The 26662-nt window shown below is 40.9% G+C and overlaps 1 protein-coding gene across 2 annotated transcripts in view; it reads left to right on the forward strand.

Annotated features, from left to right (window-relative positions):
- Positions 1-25787, forward strand: part of kremen1 (kringle containing transmembrane protein 1) — a 95974-nt gene extending 70187 nt beyond the window's left edge. The window contains exons 4-10 of one of the 2 annotated variants that reach the window (XM_007234164.4): positions 3417-3541; positions 5604-5751; positions 6927-7036; positions 7149-7371; positions 16924-17145; positions 18046-18130; positions 19882-25787. In XM_007234164.4, coding sequence (XP_007234226.3) covers positions 3417-3541; positions 5604-5751; positions 6927-7036; positions 7149-7371; positions 16924-17145; positions 18046-18130; positions 19882-20038 — 1070 coding nt within the window. In that variant the 3' untranslated portion in view covers positions 20039-25787. The remainder of the gene's footprint in view (positions 1-3416; positions 3542-5603; positions 5752-6926; positions 7037-7148; positions 7372-16923; positions 17146-18045; positions 18131-19881) is intronic. The other variant, XM_049470599.1, reaches the window with a different exon arrangement.
- The last annotated feature ends 875 nt before the right edge of the window (positions 25788-26662 follow it).

Genomic DNA, 26662 nt, shown 5'->3' on the forward strand with positions numbered 1-26662 from the left:
CCTGTTTGCTACATTATTTTTGTAGCACTAGTGCTAATTAGTGCAATATATAAGCTTTTATTACCTGTTAGCTGCATTATCTTTGTAGCACTAGTGCTAATTAGTGAAATATATAAGCTTCTATTACCTGTTAGCTGCATTATCTTTGTAGCACTAGTGCTAATTAGTGAAATATATAAGCTTCTATTACCTGTTAGCTACATTATCTTTGTAGCACTAGTGCTAATTAGTGAAATATATAAGCTTCTATTACCTGTTAGCTACATTATCTTTGTAGCACTAGTGCTAATTAGTGAAATATATAACCTTCTATTACCTGTTAGCTGCATTATCTTTGTAGCATTAGTGCTAATTAGTGAAAAATATAAGTTTCTGTTACCTGTTAGCTACATTATCTTTGTAGCACCAGTGCTAATTAATGAAATATATAAGCTTCTGTTACCTGTTTGCTACATTATCTTTGTAGCACTAGTGCTAATTAGTGAAATATATAAGCTTCTATTACCTGTTAGCTGCATTATTTTTGTAGCACTAGTGCTAATTAGTGAAATATATAAGCTTCTATTACCTGTTAGCTGCATTATTTTTGTAGCACTAGTGCTAATTAGTGAAATATATAAGCTTCTATTACCTGTTAGCTGCATTATTTTTGTAGCACTAGTGCTAATTAGTGAAATATATAAGCTTCTATTACCTGTTAGCTGCATTATCTTTGTAGCACTAGTGCTAATTAGTGGAATATATTAGCTTCTGTTACCTGTTTGCTACATTATTTTTGTAGCACTAGTGCTAATTAGTGAAATATATAAGCTTTTATTACCTGTTAGCTACATTATCTTTGTAGCACTAGTGCTAATTAGTGAAATATATAAGCTTCTATTACTTGTTTGCTACATTATCTTTGTAGCACTAGTGCTAATTAGTGAAATATATAAGCTTCTATTACCTGTTTGCTACATTATTTTTGTAGCACTAGTGCTAATTAGTGCAATATATAAGCTTTTATTACCTGTTAGCTGCATTATCTTTGTAGCACTAGTGCTAATTAGTGAAATATATAAGCTTCTATTACCTGTTAGCTACATTATCTTTGTAGCACTAGTGCTAATTAGTGAAATATATAAGCTTCTATTACCTGTTTGCTACATTATCTTTGTAGCACTAGTGCTAATTAGTGAAATATATAAGCTTCTATTACCTGTTAGCTACATTATCTTTGTAGCACTAGTGCTAATTAGTGAAATATATAAGCTTCTATTACCTGTTAGCTACATTATCTTTGTAGCACTAGTGCTAATTAGTGAAATATATAAGCTTCTATTACCTGTTAGCTACATTATCTTTGTAGCACTAGTGCTAATTAGTGAAATATATAAGCTTCTATTACCTGTTAGCTGCATTATCTTTGTAGCTCTAGTGCTAATTAGTGAAATATATAAGCTTTTATTACCTGTTAGCTGCATTATCTTTGTAGCACTAGTGCTAATTAGTGAAATATATAAGCTTCTATTACCTGTTAGCTGCATTATCTTTGTAGCACTAGTGCTAATTAGTGAAATATATAAGCTTCTATTACCTGTTTGCTACATTATCTTTGTAGCACTAGTGCTAATTAGTGAAATATATAAGCTTCTATTACCTGTTAGCTACATTATCTTTGTAGCACAAGTGCTAATTTGTGAAATATATAAGCTTCTATTACCTGTTAGCTACATTATCTTTGTAGCACTAGTGCTAATTAGTGAAATATATAAGCTTCTATTACCTGTTAGCTACATTATCTTTGTAGCACTAGTGCTAATTAGTGAAATATATAAGCTTCTATTACCTGTTAGCTACATTATCTTTGTAGCACTAGTGCTAATTAGTGAAATATATAAGCTTCTATTACCTGTTAGCTACATTATCTTTGTAGCATTAGTGCTAATTAGTGGAATATATAAGCTTCTATTACCTGTTAGCTACATTATCTTTGTAGCACTAGTGCTAATTAGTGAAATATATAAGCTTCTATTACCTGTTAGCTACATTATCTTTGTAGCACTAGTGCTAATTAGTGGAATATATAAGCTTCTATTACCTGTTAGCTACATTATCTTTGTAGCACTAGTGCTAATTAGTGAAATATATAAGCTTCTATTACCTGTTAGCTACATTATCTTTGTAGCACTAGTGCTAATTAGTGAAATATATAAGCTTCTATTACCTGTTAGCTACATTATCTTTGTAGCACTAGTGCTAATTAGTGAAATATATAAGCTTCTATTACCTGTTAGCTACATTATCTTTGTAGCACTAGTGCTAATTAGTGAAATATATAAGCTTCTATTACCTGTTAGCTGCATTATCTTTGTAGCATTAGTGCTAATTAGTGAAATATATAAGTTTCTGTTACCTGTTAGCTACATTATCTTTGTAGCACCAGTGCTAATTAATGAAATATATAAGCTTCTATTACCTGTTTGCTACATTATCTTTGTAGCACTAGTGCTAATTAGTGAAATATATAAGCTTCTATTACCTGTTAGCTACATTATCTTTGTAGCACTAGTGCTAATTAGTGAAATATATAAGCTTCTATTACCTGTTAGCTACATTATCTTTGGAGCACTAGTGCTAATTAGTGAAATATATAAGCTTCTATTACTTGTTTGCTACATTATCTTTGTAGCACTATTGCTAATTAGTGAAATATATAAGCTTCTATTACCTGTTAGCTACATTATCTTTGTAGCACTAGTGCTAATTAGTGAAATATATAACCTTCTATTACCTGTTAGCTACATTATCTTTGTAGCACTAGTGCTAATTAGTGAAATATATAACCTTCTATTACCTGTTAGCTGCATTATCTTTGTAGCATTAGTGCTAATTAGTGAAATATATAAGCTTCTATTACCTGTTAGCTACATTATCTTTGTAGCACTAGTGCTAATTAGTGAAATATATAACCTTCTATTACCTGTTAGCTGCATTATCTTTGTAGCACTAGTGCTAATTAGTGAAATATATAACCTTCTATTACCTGTTAGCTGCATTATCTTTGTAGCTCTAGTGCTAATTAGTGAAATATATAAGTTTCTGTTACCTGTTAGCTACATTATCTTTGTAGCACCAGTGCTAATTAATGAAATATATAAGCTTCTGTTACCTGTTTGCTACATTATCTTTGTAGCACCAGTGCTAATTAGTGAAATATATAAGCTTCTATTACCTGTTAGCTGCATTATTTTTGTAGCATTATTCTCTTCTGCAAAGCTGCAAAATGAGCTCAATGCTATTTATGCTAACTAGTAAAAAAAAGCTTATACTTTTTTACTAGTTAGCATCATTAGCATTGAGCTCATTTTGCAGCTTTGCACTATATTAAAAAATATTAACTAACTCTCAATCTCTCTGTTTCTCTCTTTTTTCAGTGCCGGGTATTCTGGGATGTTTTAAGGATAACGGTCACCCCCCTCCGCTGGCCGAGAGCTACCAGACCTCGAAGACCCTCACCATCCAGAACTGCATCAGCTTCTGCCGCAACCAGAGATACAAAGTGAGAAGTGCACCATGGGAAATGTAGTCTTGTAGCCAGTACATCCAAACTATCCAAACTAGGGCTACACGATAAATAATTTAAGCATCGTCATCGTGATGTGCGCATGCGCAGTAGTCACATCGCAGGACGTTGATTCTTGACACAAGAAGTAGATACACAGCGCTGTCTCTGTGTCTGTGTAAGTGACAGTCTGCTGCTGCCTGAGAAGCACAGTTTATTGCAAATATTTCCAGTTACAGCTGAATTCATGCTTTTAATCCCAGAAAAAAATGCTCTTATTTACCTTTTAAATGGGGCTATTGACATCACAGGTCGTGCTTCGTTTAATATCACTATATATCATCGAAAAAAAAACAAACATTACAATGTCACATTTTTCCAATATCGTACCGCCCTAATCCAAACACATCCAATGAGAGTGTACATGGGATTATGCTTACATAAAGCTTTATACATATTTAGAGTTTAGATTCTCTGCCCAAACCCAACGCAACTCTTTTTTTAATGCTATTTATATTTTATATAAAGCTATGATGTGATAATCACTGTATATTAAAGTAACAAATCACCACATAGCCTTATAGCTGTTTTATGTGTTTTGCATGTAGGCTATATGCTTAAAAAAAATCATTTTATATTCTTAAACATTGTTAATTTTATTAGAATAAATAAAAATCATTTTGCATGACTTGCATTGTTCATAACATTAAAGTAGACGGAGAGATCAGTTCTTATAAATAAACATTTTTCTTAAATAATAGGTCTATGCTTCTTCAGTGTTGCAATGTTAATTAACATCATTCTGAACAGATTCCGCTCATTTAAACAGCCTGAAAATGTTTTTTAAAGTTCAGTTTTAATGCTCTACTTATTTAAAAAATGTTGGGTTTTAATCAGGCTCAGGCTCACAAAAACGTTGATGGGGAAAGTCGGGTTGGGCTGGATATTTTGTGATTGATCTAAGCTCTAATCTGTATGCAACATTTTAGTTGGAATTCCACAGTAGGAAGTCTTAATACACGAGACTTCCTACTCCAGGTATATCGCCAGTCGAGCATCAAAGATCAGTGGCTATATTAAGGAGCATTAATGTCCTAATTCCAGCGCTCTGTACCTCTACATCATTAAACAGCGTTAAATAAATACTGAGGCGTATGAAGAGCCGTGGATATTAGCGCACATCAGAGAGCAGCCGAGCGCTTAGCGAGATTTCTGACCCGCTGAGGTTCGTGCCCCGACTTGATTTCAGAGTTGAGCTTTATTACAGCGGTGAGTCACCAGCAGACGCCGGGCTTTGCTCTGTAAACACAGCAGATGTGTCTAATCGCTTGCACTCGTTTCCTGATAACGTTGTCTGATAACGCAGAGATAACCCCTCCCCCTGCATCAGTTTAGAAGTTTTAAAGTTCAGAAATAAAGAATTACAGTCCTGATTTTTCTTAAAGGTCTCATTCCATCATTTAAAATTCATTTTAAAATGTCTAGTTGTGTCTCTAATATGAATGAATGCTAATGTGCTCAGGTGTTTCAGTTTAGCCCTGCTTTAGTACACTAGATTAGTGGTCTCTGAAGAAAGACAAGATTTTGGCTCTTGCTCATGAATATTCATACATGCAAATAAATATCACCTCTGATTGGCTAACAGCACTGCAGCAGAGAACACCTACCTGCTGCCTTCCCCCCATAGTCAGTTTTATACTTTACTTAACGTCAAACTGTGTATATTTAAGGTCTCTGTAAAATACGAAATCAACCGGAGATCCAATTTAAACCTAACGTTACTTAAACAAGATAGCTTATGCTAACTAGCTCTGTAAACAAAAGCTGTAAGCTCAGTCCTGAGCCGAGGTTGACATCGACATTTTACATCTCTCTGATCAACTTGTATTTCTGAGGATTTTCTTTTACTCTCTACTGCAGAGAATGGAGGCTGAGAAACAGTTTCATGTATAGCATCCATATACAATAGAGACCCACTGTATTTCACAAAGAACAAGAAGAAAAATTGGATTTTAGCAGAAGGAGAAAATATTGAATTTTCTTAATTTTTTCTGAACAGCTCGCCGGAATGGAGTCGGGCTACGCCTGCTTCTGCGGAAACGACCTGGACTACCACCTCCGCGTGCCCAGTCTGGAGTGCAGCCACGTGTGTTTCGGGGACCAGCAGCAGCCGTGCGGAGGAGACGGGCACGTCATCGTCTTCGACAGTGAGTCTCTGACGGCTTTAAAGTGATGGTTCTTACCCCACCAGTTAGCATTTGCCCCTAAATCAAAACACTTGTTGAAATTTTACAGTCCACCTTAAATAGCACAGCAATTGCATAAATTGTGTGTAGCAATTTAAATACAGTATTATTCATTTGCTTCACCTTTTAAAGTGGAATAGAAGTAACACAGTTGCAAATATGTAGCTGTAATGTGATTATAGTGCCCAATAAACTGCAGTTCTAATAGTTCACCTCATTAGTAACTACTAAAACATTACTAATTACTAATGTAATTGTAAATACGTAGCAATTTAATTACAACGTTAGTCATTTCCTGCATCATTTAAGGCGGAACAGAAATTTCGCAGTTGCACATTTGCAAATATTTGGGAATTTAATTGCAATGTTGGTACACTTGTGGACCATTTAAGGTTTAAGGTGGAACGAAAATAATGCAGTTACAAATATTAAGCAATTTCATTGCAGCTGTTTAAGATGGAACAGAAATACCAAAGTTGCAAATCTTTCACAATTTAATTGCATGTGCGTATTGCTAGTAATTTGTTTCACCATTTAAGGTGGAATTAGAAGGCGCTGTTGCAAATGCTGTATGTATCAAATAAATGAGAATATTAGTAATTTGTATCACCTTTTAAAAGCCAATCATTATAACGCAGATACAAATATTTAGCAGTTTAATTGCATTAGTATTTGCAAGTAATTTGCCACACCGTTTAAGGTGGAATGGAAATAATACAGTTGCAAATATTAAGTAATTTCACTGCAGCCAATTAAGGTGGAGCAGAAATATCACATTTACAAATATGTAGTGATTTATTTGCAAATAATGTGATATAATGTGAAATAATTACGTTGCACATATGTAGTTTAATTGCATTGTTTGTAATTTGCTGCACAGTTTAAGGTGGAATGAAAATAACAGTTGCAAATATGTAGATGTTTAATTGCATTATTAGTCATTTGCTGCACAATTTAAGGTGGTATGAAAATAACACAGTTACAAGTTTGTAGATGGTAAATTTAATTATTAGGCATTTGCTGAACAATTTAAGGTGGAATGGAAATAACACAGTTGCAAATATGGAGATGTTCAATTGCATTGTAATGCTATTAATTAGCATTACTTATTACATAATTAATTTTATGTATTTTAGCTAAAGTGGGAGCGTGTGGTGGAAACTACACATCTGAGTCGGGCGTTATCTACTCACCCGACTTTCCAGACAAATACTCACCGGGACGGGTCTGCTACTGGACCATCCAGGTATGAACTCATCTTTACCTGTCTTCAGACCTCATTTCCTTTATTCTGTTCTTCTTTACCAAATAAATAGATGAGTGTATATCATCCTGTTCTCTCTGCTCTGTTCCTCCAGGTTCCAGGAGCTTCGTTCATCATCTTTAACGTCACCTTCTTCAGCATCATGGACCAGGCGGACATGGTGGAGCTTCTGGACGGCTACACCAATCAGGTGATGAATAGATTCGATGGGCGGAACCCACCGCGGGAAATCGTCAACATCACCACCGACTTCGTCATTCTGTACTTTTATTCGGACAGAACCAACGAGGCCCAGGGCTTCTCCATGATTTATCAAGGTGAGAATACACAACCATAACAACCATAACAACAAACACCTTAAAAAAACACCTGGGATACCATAGCAACCATTTAGCAACACCATAAGGATCACCTGAGATAATAAAGAAACTGTCTCTCAACACCATAACAACTACATGAAACACTATAGCAGCCACTCATTCATCCCTAGCAACACCATAGATACCATCCACGTAGCAACACCATAACAATCACATGGAATACCCACTGCAATGTCATAGCAACCACCTAGCAAAAACTTGTGTACTCTAGTGGCCACATGTAGTACAAAATAGCATTCATTTAGCAACACCATAACAATCACATGGAATACCATAGCATCCACTCATTCATCCCTAGTAACACCAAATCACACAGTTAGCAACAGCATAACAATCACATGGAATACCATAGCAGCCACTCATCTATTCCTAGCAACACCATAGATAGCATCCATTTAGCAACATCATAACAGCAGCATGGAATGCCATTGCAGTAACTCATCCTGTCACGGGGGAGACGGAGGGATGGAGGAGGAGGACGTAAGTGCAAAGATATTTATTATAAATAAACAAGATAACTTAAATCAAAACAAACAAAACACGGGTTACGCAAAACAAGACTTGGATAATAACAAACTAAGAAACACAGACTAAGAAACTAGGACTAGGAAACATACGGGCAGCAAGGATACATACAGACTAAGGATATAGGATATAGGATACAAAATACAGGATACAAAATACAAAAGACTCGACACAGCACGTACAAACAGAGGGGCTTATATACAGGAGGAGAGTGAGAAACACCTGGGCTAGGATGACGAGGGGGCAGGGTTACAAACAAGACACAGGTGAGAACACTAATGGTTAGGGCGGGACTAGGGCGGAAACAGGTACAAAAACACAACACAAGCACATGGCAGGGAACACATGACAGGTAAACAGAGGGGCAGGAGCACTAGGGAACAAATGAGGGAGAAACATAACACAGACATGGGCTAAGGTGTAACATAACCCCCCCTCAACGGCGCCACTTCCAGAGGCGCCGAGAGAGAGGGAACAGGGACTGGACAGGGGACACGAACGGAGACTGGACAGAGGACTGGACAGGGAATGGAAACTGGACAGGAGACGTAGACCGGGCAGGGAACTTGACATGGGACGGAGACTGGAATGTAGACTGGGACGGGGACAGGACACATGGCTGAACAGGGGACTGGACAGGAGACAGAGACTGGACAGGGGGCTGGACACTAGACAGGGACGGAGACTGGACAGGGAACGGAGACTGGGACTGGACAGGGGGCTTAGACTGGACAGAGGGTTGAAACACAGACTGGACAGTGGCCGGGAACTGGGACTGGACAAGACTGGGCAGGGGAACTGGGACAAATACATGGACAGGGACAGACACAAACACAGTGACAGGGACGGGAACAGGAAAACCACCGGGGACAGGAATGGGAACAAACACAGACACTGGGACCAGGACAGGGAGAGACATGGGAACAAACAAAACTTGGGGATGCCCAGGACTGGCTAAAGTCTGTGGGGTAGTTAGAGGGGCCAGCCTGGGCACAGTTCTTGGGCAGAGGTCCGGGGTCCTTGGGGCGGGCCTAGGAGCCCGTGACCTGGGAGCAGGCCTGGGGATATGCCTGGGGGCATACAAAGTTCTGGGAGTGGGCACAGGGTCAGAGGCAGTGGGTACCACATGAGCGGCAGGCACTGCAGACACAGGAGCTGAGGCTGTAGCAGCGGGAGCTGCTGGTGCTGGAGCTGAGGCTGTAGCAGCGGGAGCTGCTGGTGCTGGAGCTGAGGCTGTAGCAGCGGGAGCTGCTGGTGCTGGAGCTGAGGCTGTAGCAGCGGGAGCTGCTGGTGCTGGAGCTGGAGCTGAGGCTGGAGCAGCGGGTGCTGCTGGTGCTTGAGCTGGAGCTGAGGCTGGAGCAGCGGGTGCTGCTGGTGCTTGAGCTGGAGCTGAGGCTGGAGCAGCGGGTGCTGCTGGTGCTTGAGCTGGAGCTGAGGCTGGAGCAGCGGGTGCTGTTGGTGCTTGAGCTGGAGCTGAGGCTGGAGCAGCGGGTGTTGCTGGTGCTTGAGCTGGAGCTGAGGCTGGAGCAGTGGGTGTTGCTGGTGCTTGAGCTGGAGCTGAGGCTGGAGCAGTGGGTGTTGCTTGAGCAGGCGCGGCGGGTGCAGCTTGAGCAGGCGCGGCGGGTGCAGCTTGAGCAGGCGCGGCGGGTGCAGCTTGAGCAGGCGCGGCGGGTGCAGCTTGAGCAGGCGCGGCGGGTGCAGCTTGAGCAGGCGCGGCGGGTGCAGCTTGAGCAGGCGCGGCGGGTCTAGGAGCTCGTGACCTGGGAGTAGGCACAGGAGCAGAGGCTGGACCCCCATGCACATGAACTGGGGTAACAGCGGGCACAGAGTCAGAGGCGGCCGGGGCCGCGGGAACTGGGTCAAAGGCGGCCGGGGCCGCGGGAACTGGGTCAGAGGCGGCCGGGGCCGCGGGAACTAGGTCAGAGGCGGCCGGGGCCGCGGGAACTGGGTCAGAGGCGGCCGAGGCCGCGGGAACTGGGTCAGAGGCGGCCGGGGCCGCGGGAACTGGGTCAGAGGCGGCCGGGGCCGCGGGCACAGAGTCAGAGACGGCCGGAGCCGCGGGCACAGAGTCAGAGGCGGCCGGAGCCGCGGGCACAAAGTCAGAGGCGGCCGGAGCCGCGGGCAGCGCAGAAACAGAGGCGGTGGGTCCTGCTGGCGTGAGCGCGGCAGGCACCGCTGACGTGGAGGCGGCTGGCACCGCTGGCGAAGAAGCCGCTTCAGCGGGAGCTGAGAGTGCGGCTGCCGCCAAGATCCGGACAGGAGCTGCAGATTCAGCAGTGGGCGTGGCTGTGAACACCGGACCGGAGCTTGCTTCCGGAGCCGGAGTCGAAGATCTGGAAGCCAGCCGCGCTGGAGAGCTGGAAGCCGGCCGCGCTGGAGTGCTGGAAGTCGGCCGCGCTGGAGAGCTGGAAGCCGGCCGAGCTGGAGTGCTGGAAGCCAGCCGCGCTGGAGAGCTGGAAGCCGGCCGCGCTGGAGAGCAGGAAGCCGGCCGCGCTGGAGTGCTGGAAGTCGGCCGCGCTGGAGAGCTGGAAGTCGGCCGCGCTGGAGTGCTGGAAGTCGGCCGGGCTGGAGAGTGCGGTGGAGCTAACATGCTAGTTAGCTTAGCTGGAGCTGGGCCGACACTCTCCACCCCGCGGAGAGGCGCCGGGAGCGGTTCATCCCCCCGAATTAGCTCCGCGAGAAACCGGAGATACTCCAGGTCCGCCTTCCTCGTGGCATTCCATTTTGCTACGTCCATGATTGGGTCGAGTCTTATGTCACGGGGGAGACGGAGGGATGGAGGAGGAGGACGTAAGTGCAAAGATATTTATTATAAATAAACAAGATAACTTAAATCAAAACAAACAAAACACGGGTTACGCAAAACAAGACTTGGATAATAACAAACTAAGAAACACAGACTAAGAAACTAGGACTAGGAAACATACGGGCAGCAAGGATACATACAGACTAAGGATATAGGATATAGGATACAAAATACAGGATACAAAATACAAAAGACTCGACACAGCACGTACAAACAGAGGGGCTTATATACAGGAGGAGAGTGAGAAACACCTGGGCTAGGATGACGAGGGGGCAGGGTTACAAACAAGACACAGGTGAGAACACTAATGGTTAGGGCGGGACTAGGGCGGAAACAGGTACAAAAACACAACACAAGCACATGGCAGGGAACACATGACAGGTAAACAGAGGGGCAGGAGCACTAGGGAACAAATGAGGGAGAAACATAACACAGACATGGGCTAAGGTGTAACACATCCATCACTAGCAACATCATAACAACAACATTTAATACCATAGCAGCCACTCAGCCATTCCTAGCAACCCCACAGCACTCCCCTGGGAAGCTATAGCAACCACCTAGCGACATAGTAGTGACCACTTAGCAGCACAATAGCAGCAATTTAGCAACACCACAGCAACCACCTTGGACATTACTGCAATCACATAGCAGCACCATAAGGTAATACTCACTGTAATGTCATAGCAACCACCATCAGAAATGTGATTTCTGGTTTTATATATATTTTTTCAATTTTATTTTGTTGTAAAGTGTTTATTTCTGGTGTTTTATAAAGAGCAGCGTTATTACCAGTCCATCAGAGAGAGAGACACATTTACATCAGCACTTCCCCTCTCCATTACACATTTACATACACACAAATATACCCACAACTCACCATACACACACCACCAGGAATCACCTGCAGAGAGAGAGAGAGAGAGAGAGAGAGATACAGAGAGAGAAAGAGAGAGAGAGAGTCTATTTTCATGGCTTCTGCCTGCATCGTTTAAATAGCAACAGTGTGTGTGAATATATCTACGCTATTGCTATCTTGGCATCGGAAAAAACACAGGTGCACCACTAACTGAATACAACCTAGACAGACGTCAACAGTCAGACGTTCATCGCTATCTTGGCAGCACAGATGTGCCCTGCATACACCCCTTCATGTTTTACAGCAACAATAAACACAATAGTAAATAAAATAACATTGCTGTTCCCGTAAATGAGATGCTGGAGCTCCTTCACAGCGTCAACCAGCAGCTCAGTTTCCTCTGCTGAGAAGAGTTTGTTTGTTGGACACGTCCAGGTAGCTGCACTGTTAGAATAGCAATCCACCAAAGTCAGAGCTCACCTGGTTCTTCAAGTGAATGATGAGCAAATTAACCACACCTATCATTAATTAAGAGAATTAGTACGTGCCTTTTGCTTTTTTGTTTCCAGCCGTGCACGGTGTACTTTTCCCGTCGTTACGATAGCAAAGACACATTGACACGTCCTAAATCAAGCTGCACAGTGCACAGTTAATGGCTCGTCTAAACAATAAACTCTTTTAATTTCCAATAAGTGAACTTTTGATCATATGGTTCATATGGAGAATGTATTGATCACTTATTACTGATCATTTATCGCAATCTGAAGACATAAATAGTGAGAAACATCTTTAAAAAGTGTCCTCTAACTTCTGAAGAGCAGTGTCCCGTAAGAAAGCCCGGCTGGATCTGCCCCCGGAGTGACTCTATAAAATATTTAATTTCCACCCTGAGTCATTTCTGGAACTTTCCCTGCTCAGATATTGGAAGTGTGGCACTTTATCAATATTTCATCTGCAGTCGTTTAGCATATTCATGAGCTTTCTGAGGTGACTCTCAGTCCCAGAATCACCCCAACTGATGGAGCGTTTATCAATACTGAATATACAGCGTGGAATTATCGCTATAAATAGATAAAGATTAAGCATTTTTCACATATACAGTCATGAAAATCCTTTGATGATGCCCGATTACACCAAACAAATATATATAATATAATATAATATATAATATCTCAAATTTGAGCTAAAGCTAAACATGTTAAATAAGATCAAATGGGATAGGATTAGCTAACATTACAATAAACACAAATAAACAGTATTCAGTGAGAGTGTCTACCCGTAATTAACTCTATACAACATTAAAATATTTCTATATTTCTATATTTCATTATATCTTCATTATATATAGTATTAGTTTATTTGTGAAACTACCTCCACCATGTTTGGAAGCCTAGACTTGAAGTTAGCTCAGCCATCCCTAGCAACACAATCGATAGCATCCACCTAGCAACACCATAAAAAACACTTTAATACCATAGCAACAACTCATACATTCCTAGCAATACCATAACAAGGACATTTAATACCATAGCAGCAACTCATAGATAGATAGATAGATAGATAGATAGATAGATAGATAGATAGATAGATAGATAGATAGATAGATAGATAGATAGATAGATAGATAGATAGATAGATAGATGCAACACCATAGCATCCACTTAGCAACACCATAACAACCACATTTAATACTATAGCAGCAACTCATACATTTCTAGCAACACCATAGCATTCATTTAGCAACACCATAGCATCCACTTAGCAACACTATAACAACCACATTTAATACCTTAGCAGCAACTCATACATTTCTAGCAACACCATAGCATCCATTTAGCAACACCATAACAACCACATTTAATACCATAGCAGCAACTCATACATTACTAGCCACACCATAGCATCCATTTAGCAACACCATAACAAGAACATGGAATACCATAGCAGCCACTTTTCCATCCCTAGAAACACCATAGCATCACCTTGGATACTTTAGCAGTCGCCAAGCAGCACCACAGTGAAAACCTCACAACACTACAGCAACCACTTAGAAACACCACATCATTAACCTGGGAAGCCATAGCAACCGCATAGCAAAATAGTAGTGAACCCCTAGCAACTCTATGAGGGTCACACATCTAGAAACACAATAGTAATCATAAAGCTACTATTGTACTAAAGTAAAGCTAAACATGTTAAATAAGACAAAAAGGGATTTGATTAGCTAACATTGGAATAAACCCAAAAAATAAACATAACGTCTCTTAATGTTTGCTTTTGGCAGCCTTAGTTATAGTATTAGTGTATTAGTGAAACTACCTCCACCATGTTTGGAAGCTAGACTTTAGAAGTTAGTTCACTCAGCAACCATCTTTGCAATGCAGCAGTTATTTCCAGTCATGTCGATTTCAAGTCGAGCTGACTATCTGTTTGAATCTGATAAAAAAACGTTATAACTAATTGTTAGCGTTTGACTTAACAATGCAGCAAAAATGTGATTATTTGACTTGTTCTGGTAACTGCACTTGCGCAGATCTCCATATCAAGATAGGGATTCTCCACTACCACACTAGACCTTCTCCACCTTCTCTGTACCATGACTAAAGTCATGGCGAGCACATAGAGACAGAGAGACGAGGGATGTAAACAAAAGCTCGCCAGAGAAGCTTTTTAGTTGTCATTTTTGCTTCACTATGGTGTTCTATTACACCATCTAGAGAAGATTCAAATAGTTCTGTGGGACAGTGTTTCTCCAGGTGTATCTGGAGAAATATAAGTGTGATTGGTGTAAAAATTGGTGGACAGCTTTGCAATTGGAGAACGAGAAGATGACCAAAAGCTTGTTCTGCTGGAACCAGTTTAAGTATGTAAAATATTAATTTTAATAACTAGGGTTGACCCAGTGTTTGCTATGTAGACTGTTTAGTGTATGTGTCAGGAACTCCAGCTGAACTGCTCTGGTTTGGAATGTGTGTGTGTATGTGTGTGTGTGTGTGTGTTTGTTGTGTTGTCTGAAAGCTGTTGTGTTGATTTGTGTTGTTTACGGGCTGAAGTGTTTGGACACACTCGCCCAAACGCGGTCAGTGTGTGTTAGCGTGACTGACAGTAAAAACCAGCAGCGGCCAGATACCCGCCGCAGTGTTCCCGCACTACTGTTCCCCTGTGTAAGCTGGAGTGTCAGGTAAACACAACACACTCGGACATGCGGTCGCTCTGTGTGTGTGTGTGTGTGTGTGTGTGTGTGTGTGTGTGAGAGAGAATGTGGAAATGTTTCTCCGGAAGAAAAGGTCAGAAAAATAAATTGGTTTTCGCCGAGCTCACGGATTCACGATGATGAGACACACACACACACACACACACACACACACACACACACACATGCTCTGCATTCAGATCATCACTGTGTGTAGAACAGTCTTCCTCTGAACTGTGATTGGCTGAGCTGTAGACTGAATGGGTGGGGCTAAACTGCTCGAATTTGAATAGGTTGAATCTAAAAACCCCTGTAGGTTAAATGGTTGTTTCTGTAGGCTAAACTGCTGTAGGCTGAATGGGCGTGGCTATAAGCTGATATTTGTTGAATGGATGGAGTTAAAGTTCTGTAGGTTGAATGGGTGGGGCTAATATGCTATAAGCAACACTTTTGCACACATCTAGCAACACCATAGCAACCACCTAGCAAACACTTTGCACCTTCGATACCATGCCAACCACTCTGAAGCACTGTAACATCAATATAGCAACCACCTAGCAACACAATTAAATCCAACCAAGACATCTTAGAAACCCCCTTGCACTCAACAACTTAGCAACAACATAGGATATCGTAGCAACCACCTGCAATACCTGCATTAAATGGGAGGTGCTTAATTTCTCGAGGTTTATTGGTGGGACTAAAAGATTAAAAAAGATTCAACTAAACCCCTGTAGGTTAAATGGTTGTTTCTTTAGGCTAAACTGCTGTAGGCTGAATGGGCGTGGCTATAAGATGATATGAGCTGAAAGGGTGGAGCTAAAGTTCTGTAGGTTGAATGAGTGGGGCTAATCTGCTATAAGCTGAATGGGTGGGCCTAACTTCTCTAGCTTGACTGGTAAACCCCATGAAAGCATCACTACTGCACACATCTAGCAACACCATAGCAACCACTTTGCAACACCACATCAACCACCTCTGGTTGAATGGGTGGGGCTAATCTGCTATGAGCAACACTATCGCAAACATCTAGCAACACCATAGCAACCACCTAGCAAACACTTTACACCTTCAATACCATGCCAACCACTCTGTAGCACTATAACATCAATATAGCAAACATCTAGGAACACTATTAAACCCAACCCGATGTCTTAGAAACCCCCTTGCACTCAACAACTTAGCAACAACATAGGATACTGTAGCAACCACCTGCAATACCTGCATTAAATGGGAGGTGCTTAATTTCTTTAGGTTTATGTATGGGACTTAAGTGCTGTAGGTCAAAAAGGTTTAACTAAACCCCTGTAGGTTAAATGGATGTTTCTGTAGGATGAACTGTTGTAGGCTGAATGGGCGTGGCTGTAAGCTAAATGGGTGGGGCTAAATTTATGTACATGTAATGGTGGGGCTAAACTTCTATAGGTTGAATGGGTGGGGCTTAACTTTTCTAGCTTGACTGGGAAACACCATGCAAGCAACACTATCACGCACATCTAGCAACACCATAGCAACCACCTAGCAACCACTTTGCAACACCACATCAACCACCTCTAATACCATGCCAATCATTCCGTAGCACTGTAACAGTCATATAACAACCACGTAGCAACAACGTTAAATCCAACCCAGATGTTTTAGAAACCCCCTTGCAATCATTTAGCAACAACATAGGATACCGTTGCAACCACCTGCAGTATATACATTGCATGGTATTGCCTTAAAAGCTAAATGGGTGTGGCTTAACTTCTCTAGCTTGTATGGAAACACCATAAAACCAACTAGCATAACATGCAGCAATAATATAGTAACAACACCTCAACAACTGACTGTGATGCCATAGAAGTCCTAGAGCAACACTATCGCACACATTTATTAACACCATAGCAACCACCTAGCAACCACTTTGCAACCACCTACCAAAGACTTTGCAACACCACATTAACCATTAAATCCAACCAGGATGTCTTAGAAATCCCCTTGCACTCATTTAGCAACAGCATAGGATACCATTGCAACCACCTGGGAGGGGCTTAACATCTCTAGGTTAAATGGGCGGGGCTAAAATGCTGTAGGTTGACTCTTCCCTGGACTTTGTCCCTCCAGCTTTTAGACTGCAGGACAGCAGACCGGTTGAAGAGGACAGTGATTATGAAGAAGCTAACAGCACCGTCGAGCCGCCGCCCGGAACCACCACGGAGAAATCCAACGCCAGCCACAACGAGAAATCCTCCCAGATCCTCGTCATCACGTCCAGCCCTGGAAAACCGGACACCGACATGCCAGGTCAGTGGCTCGGACGCGGCCGGACCACGGGCCACAGCACCAGTATGTAGCTTCCTGTTCTCTGCTTTTAAACACACCTATTCTCTAGAATTAGTGTATATATTAGATTATGGCCTAAAAATTATCTTTTCGATTTTCAATTATAATCGATTATTTTCCCCACTACTAAAAATCAAACTACAGATTACAAAGAAATAGTTCAAAACTAGGTTTACCTGTAAAAAATGTAATAATATAAAATAAAAAAATGGTGTTTAGATGCTTCGGGTTGGGTCGACTCATTGAGTGAATCAATGATTTAAAACATTGTTTTCAACCCCATTCATTTAAATCATATAGCCGCGTAGAAACACGCACTCTGACGGACCCTGGATTGTATGAGCTCAGTCCTCAAACTGAGAGGAATGTTTAGAATATATGCGCGGGTCAGTCTGTGGGAGACGCCGGTAACCACGGTAAGACGGATGGATAAACACTTCAGAAATGAGGAGTGTTTTGGGATATTTTAGATTAAAAAGATGTCTAAAAAATGTCTAAATGTAAAAATCGTGATTAATCCATTTTGAAAATCGCATTTAAACTGTAATTCGAATGGACCGAATTAATCGTAAAAAAAAATCGCCCAGCACTAACTAGAATAGGAGATATTAGTCAGTAAGCAAGGTCTTAAAGTATAAATCTGGTAAAGTGTACTGTATATAGAGAAAAGTTATTTATGCCCAGTTTTATCCTTTTATGTGATTTTTCCTTTGTTCTTTTATCCTTTCTTTTCTGTCTAAATCTGTTATCATGAATCATCAGTCATGTTAATGGCTCTGAAGCCGCTGCTGTCAGTCGTTCTTTTATGAATGTGACGTGAGTGGTTTTGACGCTGACAGTGTGATAATTGTGTGACAGTGAGATAATGACAGCGGGCTTTTTGTTCTGTGATTTTTTCTACAGTGTGGACCGTTTACGCCCTCGCCGGCCTGCTAACGCTAACTGTGTTAGCCATGGTGGCGAAGCTGCTTCTGCACGTCACTGTAAAGTAAGTTTCCAAACTAATATAGAGTCTGATATAAAAAACAAATAATCTAAAAAGATAAAGTACTTCTATTATGTGGATATATACAGTATTAACATAACATAATTGTTACTAGTATTTCATAATATTGCAAACACCTTGCAACACCATTGCAACCACCTACAAACATTATTGCAACCATCTATCCACATCATTGCAACACCATTGCAAACAACAACCACCTATCAACGCTATTGCAAACTCATAGCAACACCACTGCAACCATGGAACAACACCATTGCACCATCCTTTTAACACCATTGCAATCTCATAGCAACACCATTGCAAACACCTTGCAACACCATTGCAATCATCTATCCACATCATTGCAACACCTAGCAACACTATTGCAACCACTTATCAACACCATTGCAACCACCTAGAAACATTATTGCAACCATCTATCCACATAATTGCAACCACCTAGCAACACCATTGCAAACACCTTGTAACACCAATGAAACAACCTATCAACACCATTGCAACCACCTGTCAACACAATTGCAACTTTGTAACAACACCATTACAACCACATAGCAGCACCATTGCAATCACCTATCAACACCATTGCAAACACCTTGTAACACCAATGAAACAACCTATCAACACCATTGCAACTTTGTAACAACGCCATTGCAAACACCTTGCAACACCATTACAACCACATAGCAGCACCATTGCAACCATCTATTAACACCATTGCAAACACCTGTCAACACCATTGCAACCACTTTGCATCCACTGTGCAACTCTACTTTCCTGCAGAGTCGTCCTGGCCTCTGATTGGCTGCTTTATCTCTGAGCTGATGTCAGATTTATTGTTGTTGATTAGTCGTGGGGGACGTTTTGCATGTCCTCAGATTTTACAATGCAAATTTCAGCCCACATGTAAAGCAGACTTATCCTTACTCTCTCTCTATCTCACTCTCTTTTTCTTTACCTCTCTCTCTCACTCTACTTCTCCCTTTCACTCTCTACATCTCTCTCTACTATCCTATATCTCTTTCTCTCTTTTTCTCATTTTTTCTCTCTCTACCTCTCTGCTGTACTTTCTCTTTCACTAACTCTTTCTATTTACCTTTCTTTCTCTCTCTCCCTCTCTCTCTCACTTTCTCTCTATCTCTATCTCTCTACCTCTCTCTCTCTATCTCTATCTCTACTTCTTTTTCTCTCTACCTCTCTTTCTCCCTTTCACTCTCTACATCTCTCTCTACTATCCTTTCTCTCTTTATTTCTTTTTCTTGTTCTTTCTCTCTACCTCTCTCTGCTGTTCTTTCTCTTTCACTAACTCTCTATCTACCTTTCTTTCTCTCTCTCACACTCTTTCTTGTGCTCTCTCTCTACCTATCACTCTGTACCTTTCTTTCTCTCTCTCTCTCTCTCTCTCTATCTATCTATCTATCTATCTATCAGACTCATCCATACTCTCTCTCTACATCTCACTTTCTTTCTTCCTTCCTTTCGATACTCATTTTTAACACACTCTCTCTGTATCTCTCTTTTACTGTCTATCTAAGAGTAAGTATAGAAATATCTATCTATCTATCTATCTATCTATCTCTGTCACACTCTCTCTCACTTTCTTTCATCCTTTTTCTGTTTAACTATCTATCTAAAAGTAAAATATAGAAATATATAAAGTCAAAGCTAAAGTAAAGAAATGTAACTATATGTCTCTCTCTCTCTCTCTCTCTCTCTCTCTCTCTCTCTTTAAGATCTCCCACCATCCCCACCATCAGTGGGGCGGAGTCGTGCGCCCAGAGCTCCGCCTCCGAGCCCTGGATCATCTTCTACAGGCCCTCCACCATCTCGCTCTTCAAGAAGAAGCTGAAGAACCACCACAGTGACCTCAGCCCGCTGGTGGGCAACTAGCTGCCCGTCTGCTCGGACTCTACGGCTGCTGTGGGCCCGTGCAGAACACTCACACACTTATACACACTCACACACACTCACACTCACCCGCACCGCGGGTCTGCAGCACCGGACTGCATCTAACCGGCCCGGCAACGCTGAGGAAACCCACAGCAACAGCAACAGCAGCAGCACAGACCAGATAAGCTAAGCTACGCTAAGCTAAGCCAACTGGACGCCGTTTGCTAGATGCTGAAATTACCACTAGTTCACGATGGACAATCGGACATCGGTGAATCCACAGGGAATCTGATTGGATGCGGAGGCAGGTCAGGGGGCGTGGCCTCCAGTGGACAATGCTGCGAAGGTGACGGGTAAACAGAACAAGACCGTTTTTTAGTTTTTTGGCTTTTTTGCACTAAAAAAAAATAAAATTGACCAAACACAAAGGATAAATAGGAAAAAGGAAACCCCAAGCTGTTTTTTATTCGCAGCTCGTCTCTTCACTGCCGAGAAGCAGTGTTTTTCTCTTTTTCTGCTTCATGAAAAAGAAGAACGTAAACAAGCGTCACACGTTGGCCGACTACGCCACTTCTCTTTCAGCCACTTTCAGCTGTTTTTCCCAGTTTTGGACACAGAAACACTAACAAAAGTCACCGAACAGTGGAGAAAAGGACCAAACAGGCTTTTTTTATCAGTAACAAAAGTCTGCAGAATAAAAAAAAGAGCAGATCATTTGTTTGTTCTGGACCAAAACCACCACACCAGATAAGAATCTGAGAGTCTCACCGTGGAACAAACTCGCCGAAACCCGAGCCGCCGCCGCAGACAATCGGCTCTCCTCAGAGAGAGAAACGCGAGTGTTTCGCTTCTTTCTCGCCGTCGCAAATGTAGGTCGCTCCTTTGTAAGCGAACAGAGCGGCCGCTGTAAATCGGCGGAGGATGAGGGACTCAGATAAAGCGGCGGATTCGGTTCTCCGAGGGAACACTCTGCGTTCCCAAATGAGACGCCAAACAAAAGCCCAGACGGCCGTAATGACGGACGTAAAGACGGACCAAACGACTGTGTGTTCTGAGGCGAATCCCCGTCTGAAAGGCTAAAAAACGAGAGACTGCTGTAACGGATTCCTCTCAGAAACTCTTTCTCAGACTGTTCCTCAGTATTCGTATCGTTTTCTATTCGTCGCTGGTTCTGATCTGTGTGTTTTTTCGTCTTCCTCGTGTCTGGAAGTGCCTTAAGGGTTGGGAAATCTCGCGGTGTGTTTTTTTGTCCTGTATCTGTCGGCGTGTCGTTAACGCCACCACTGTCTTTAATCTTCGTTAGTGTTTTGCTGGTGTTTAGAAGACGTGAGGTTGGGTTAAACACAATAGAGGTTTTATTTTATTTTTTTCACTTCTATTTTCGTGTGAAAGCAGCTCCGCTCTGAGCTTGTGGTTCTGCTGGGTTGAGCAACTCTCCGCACCACAGCTGGAGTCGCCCAAAACAATATGCATTAAAGCGATACATCCCACAGATCACGAATTCAAACTCTAGGAACTAGTATTGGGTCCCATGACTTTTGGCACATTTCCATGGAAGCTTAAGAAAACAGCTAGTCATGATCAATACCGACCACTGCACTTGCTGTCCACTGTGGGTGGAAATTAGCCTTCAATGTTAGGCGATATGATATTATCATGATACAATAATATCACGATATGATATTATAACAATAAGATATTACCACGATACGATATTATCATGATACAATAACATCACTGTACGATATTATTACAATAAGATATCACTATATGATATTATCACAATAAGATATTACCACGATACGATATTATCACAATACGATATTATCATGATACAGAATTGTTACAACACGGTACTATATAATTAAGATACAATATTATCATAATACAGTATTATTACAATGCTATATCACAATATGATATTATTACAATATGATATTGTCACGAAACAACATTGTTACAATATTATTATGATACAATATTATTGCAATATAATATTATCACAATATAATATTGTTGCGATATGATATCACAATATGCTTTTATCACAATATATAATACTATATTATTATAATGTAATATTACAATACAATATTATTACAAGCAACTTTGTGGAATCCAGATTCCACATTCAGTGCAGAAGACTCAGATTCAGTGCAGCGTTGTTTAGCTTCCATGGGACATGCAAATGTCCTGGGACATGATTCTACTTCCTGTGACTTTTGATTTTTTGTGGAAACGTGTGATAAGAGTCCTCTCAGCCTCACCAAGCACTTCTTTTATCGATTTATACTGCTGAATTAAATATAATTAATATCTTATACCTATAACTTCAAGCTCTTAAAAGTCTTATTTGATAGATAATTAATTATAATCAATTAACAGTAAAATAAAAATGTATAGCAGAATGACTCAGAACAGAGCTTTTATTCTACAAAGTTACTCCAATAATTCAGTTTAACACCCTCACCAGAGTTTATACACCATCAGGATTAATCTGTTCAACACCACCTGAAAAGCTCTGATTATTATTTCCCAGCAAATCAATAAAACCAGAGTGAAAATAAACTGGAGTGAACCACCGTTCAGCTCCACCCACTAGATCAGTTAATGAAACATTTCAATTTCAATTCTGCTGGTTGAGAACTAGAGACAGTACACAGCAATTAGCAGACTTCTTCTGAGGGTGGGATCTGTACCTACTGTCCTTGGCAAGTCAGCAGATTTGCTTAAAAGTGACAGAGCCTTTAAATGGCTTATTTTGAACTTCATAAACATCACCATTCAGGGCTATTAAATGCCCTCTTAAAAAAGTCTTGTTAGCGTAATGCTAATCAGTGACTGTTTTCTAAATGTAATTGTGTTTACTCTCCATGTTAGCCACTGTTAGCCACTTCTGTTAGCATTCCTGATTTAAATCGACTGTTTCAAGAGGATTCAAGCAGCACTTCTTTGTTTTAGGCATAATATATTAGGATTTCATAAAAATAATATTAATGATAAAATAATAATAATGGAATATTACAATTAAAGCCAAACCTTTTCTTTTCTTTCCTTCTTTCATATTTCAGGCTTTAAATCGCGGGTTTTGCTTTGTTTTACTCTTTTGTTCGTTCTGTAAATGTTTGTAAATTGTGATGATGATAATATTAATTCATATTAAAGCAGCAGTCCCTAAGATTTTCGGGAGTTGGGAAGGGACAAAACATAGCAATTAATAGTAATGGTGTTCTGGCATAGACAGCCCTTCAACATTTTAGAGTATATTCATTTTAAAAACTATTAAAGTGGTCTGGTAGGTTTGTTGGATGTAATTGCTCTCTATATAATAATAGACATCGGATGGTTTTTCATTAAATTACAAAATAATATAATATACACTATACTTAAAAACATCTATATTAAAAGTACTTTTCCATAAGCTCTGTGCAGTTACACATTTTCACCAGAGGGGGCTTTAAATCCACAAAACGTACAGACTTACGGACTGCTGCTTTAATGTATTTAATAATAATATTAATAATGTACTCTTCAGCTGTTTTTCTCCACGTCCAGCTTTATGCTTTTGTCTTTTTTTTATATATGTGTATGTGTGTGTGTAAAGCTGATCTGTGTTCAGTGTGTACAGGGTGTGTACAGTGTGTGTGTGTGTATATATGTGTGTGTGTATAGCAGAGAGAGAGAGAGCAGAGAGGATGTTTCGTAGACGGGCGACCAAAGACTGATCAAAAGGCCGTTCAGTAAGCTGACCCCCCCGGTCACCCCGGTCACTGTCGGGCTTCCAGTAACGTCCTGCTTCTTCCTGTGTGTCCTCCGCCATAATTACTGCCCCAAAATATCTCACACACACACACTCACACACACACACACACACACTTACACACTCATCACTTCCAGTCAGAGAGAGAGGAACACACAGCTTATCCAATCACAGAGAAATAAACCAAAACTGACAGCTCGCATTAACAGGGTCACGTCTGCAGGACCGGATGAATAATGAAGAACGGAGGATTTAGAGATTTCAGCTGCGCACCAGACACAGCTCACCACATCACGACATCGCACAACATGACACAACACCGCACAACAGCGCACAACACCGTACAACAATAAACAACACTGTACAACAATGATACAGCTCTGTACATAACCACACAAACACTTATCATCACCATTCAGCAAATAATCAACACCTTACAACAGTGCACAACATGATACAACAATAAACAATACTGTACAACCCTGTACAACAGTGCACAACACCGTACAACAATGATACAGCTTTGTACATAACCAGACAAACACTGATCATCACCATTCAGCAAATAATCAACACTGTACAACAGCGCACAACATGATACAGCAAAAAACATCACTGTACAACAATATACAAGCCTGTACAATGCCGTACAACAGTTCAGAACACCACGAAACAGTATACAACACCGTACAACAATGATAAAGCTCTATACAACACAATACAACACCAAACAACACAATACAACAGTATTCAACACCGTACAACACCATAAAACACCATACAACAGAATTGAACACTGTACAACACAGTACAACACCTGTACAATGCCATACAACACTGTACAACAATGATAAAGACCTGTACAATGCAGTACAACACTGTACAACAATAATACAGCTCTGTACATAACCACACAAGCACTTATCATCACCATTCAGCAAATAATCAACACCTTACAACATTCTAAAACAGTGCACAACACCATACAACAATAGACAACCCTGTACAACAGTATACAACACTGTACAGTAAGGTACAATAGGACATACCACACTGTACCGCACTGCACAACAATGTACAATACCACTTTACCCCGTACAACACTGTACAACACTTTTAAACACCATACAACCCAAAACAATGCTGTAGAGTGAACACACAACAGGGTACAACAATGAAAAACACAAATACAATACTGTTATACACATATCATAGTACAAAACCCTATAACACCAAACACCAATAACACTGTTCAGCACACTCTCAACACCAAAAATCTTATATAACTACCGAACTCTATAACCTCATCAGTACAACAGGGTACAGCACAAAACCAACACCACTTCACCATGCAACACCGTACAACACCGCAAAATACTTTACAGTACGCACTCAACACCACACAATATACAATACACCATTGTACAATACTACACAACACTGTACATCTTAACTTTTTCCAAAAATCAGTGTGAGAATCCCTACAGGATCTGAAGAGGGCACTTTCAGGGACAAAATAAAAGAAACAGTTGGGGAAAGGGATGTTTTGATGAAATTGTAAATAAAATAGTGAGATTTTAATTTATACAGTAAATTATTGTTATTTTGGACTTTAAATGGGACATAAACTATCTTTTGTACAAGTGAAGTACGTTTGTAGTTTTTATTTAATGTGTTCTGACTGCAAATAAATATGCATGTTTCTTAAAACCCCGGCGTCCTGAGTTTCTCGCCTCGCTCTGAAATTCATCAGCGAAAACAAAAGACATTACCATACAGAGAACGCATTAACAATGCAGAGTGCGGCGCGTCCTGCAGCGGAGAGACACTGTTTACTGAAATTGTTGCTGAAAGATTCATGCTGAGGCTCTGTTTCGGGGCAAAATGTCAGAAATGTGCATTAATACAGATTTTTTTACAGGCTTTTCATATTCAGACCTTATTATGAAGGGTTTTATCATGAATAAAAATGACTTGAGTTTTAATTCAGGGATGTTTTCATTTTCATTGTCTTCATCTCTGCTGGCAGCGTAAAGGAGACAGACAGAAGCCTGCAGTGCCTGAGGCTTCTTACTGGAACTTTCTGTTCCGCCTTAAAACAAATTCCACCTTAAATTAACAAATGGATCTGTATATATGTGAACTGATTTCATTATTGACCATCTCCAACCTGGATACAAAATGAGATGCAGCTGCAATTTGGTGAAAAGACATTCAGGAAACAGAGGAAACAGACGGACAGATATTCCTTGCTGTGTGTGGGCGAGCATTATCCTGCTGAAAAATGCTATCAGTTGGAAGCCCTGCCATCATGAGAGGCAGCAACACATGTCTGCAGGATGTTCTGAGGTGTTAATGTCCCTCAAATCACTACTAGGGGTGACCGACTCTCGTGGGTGATGCTACTCAGATTAATCATCATATCTGCAGTTTACAGTGTGAACTCTTCAGTCCACCTCGTTATATCATCACCCTATATACCTGAATCTGACTAACCTCGGATCCTAAATATAATGTGAACGCCCCCTTTCAAAGTCTATCAACTGGGCAAAATGTAGAGTGTAAAATGTAGAGTGCACTGTAGAGACATGTCTAGCAGTCAACGATCTCTCACCAGGAGGTACACTACCCAAAAGAGAGAGAAGCACTTTTATTCAGAGTTTCTCCATCTTGCACCTTACACTGCTGTGTATGTGTAGTCTGTAAAGAAGAACATCTCTCTCTCTCTCTTTCTTTCTCTCTCTCTCTCTCTCTCTCTGTCTCACACACACTCATATACAATATACTCTTTGTTTGGACATTCACTCTGTCTGGGAGTCATTTCAGAAGCATTCGCCAAGATAAAACACACACACACTCTGTAC

Source organism: Astyanax mexicanus, chromosome 22 (assembly GCF_023375975.1).
Source record: "Astyanax mexicanus isolate ESR-SI-001 chromosome 22, AstMex3_surface, whole genome shotgun sequence".
NCBI classification, from domain to species: Eukaryota; Metazoa; Chordata; class Actinopteri; order Characiformes; family Acestrorhamphidae; genus Astyanax; species Astyanax mexicanus.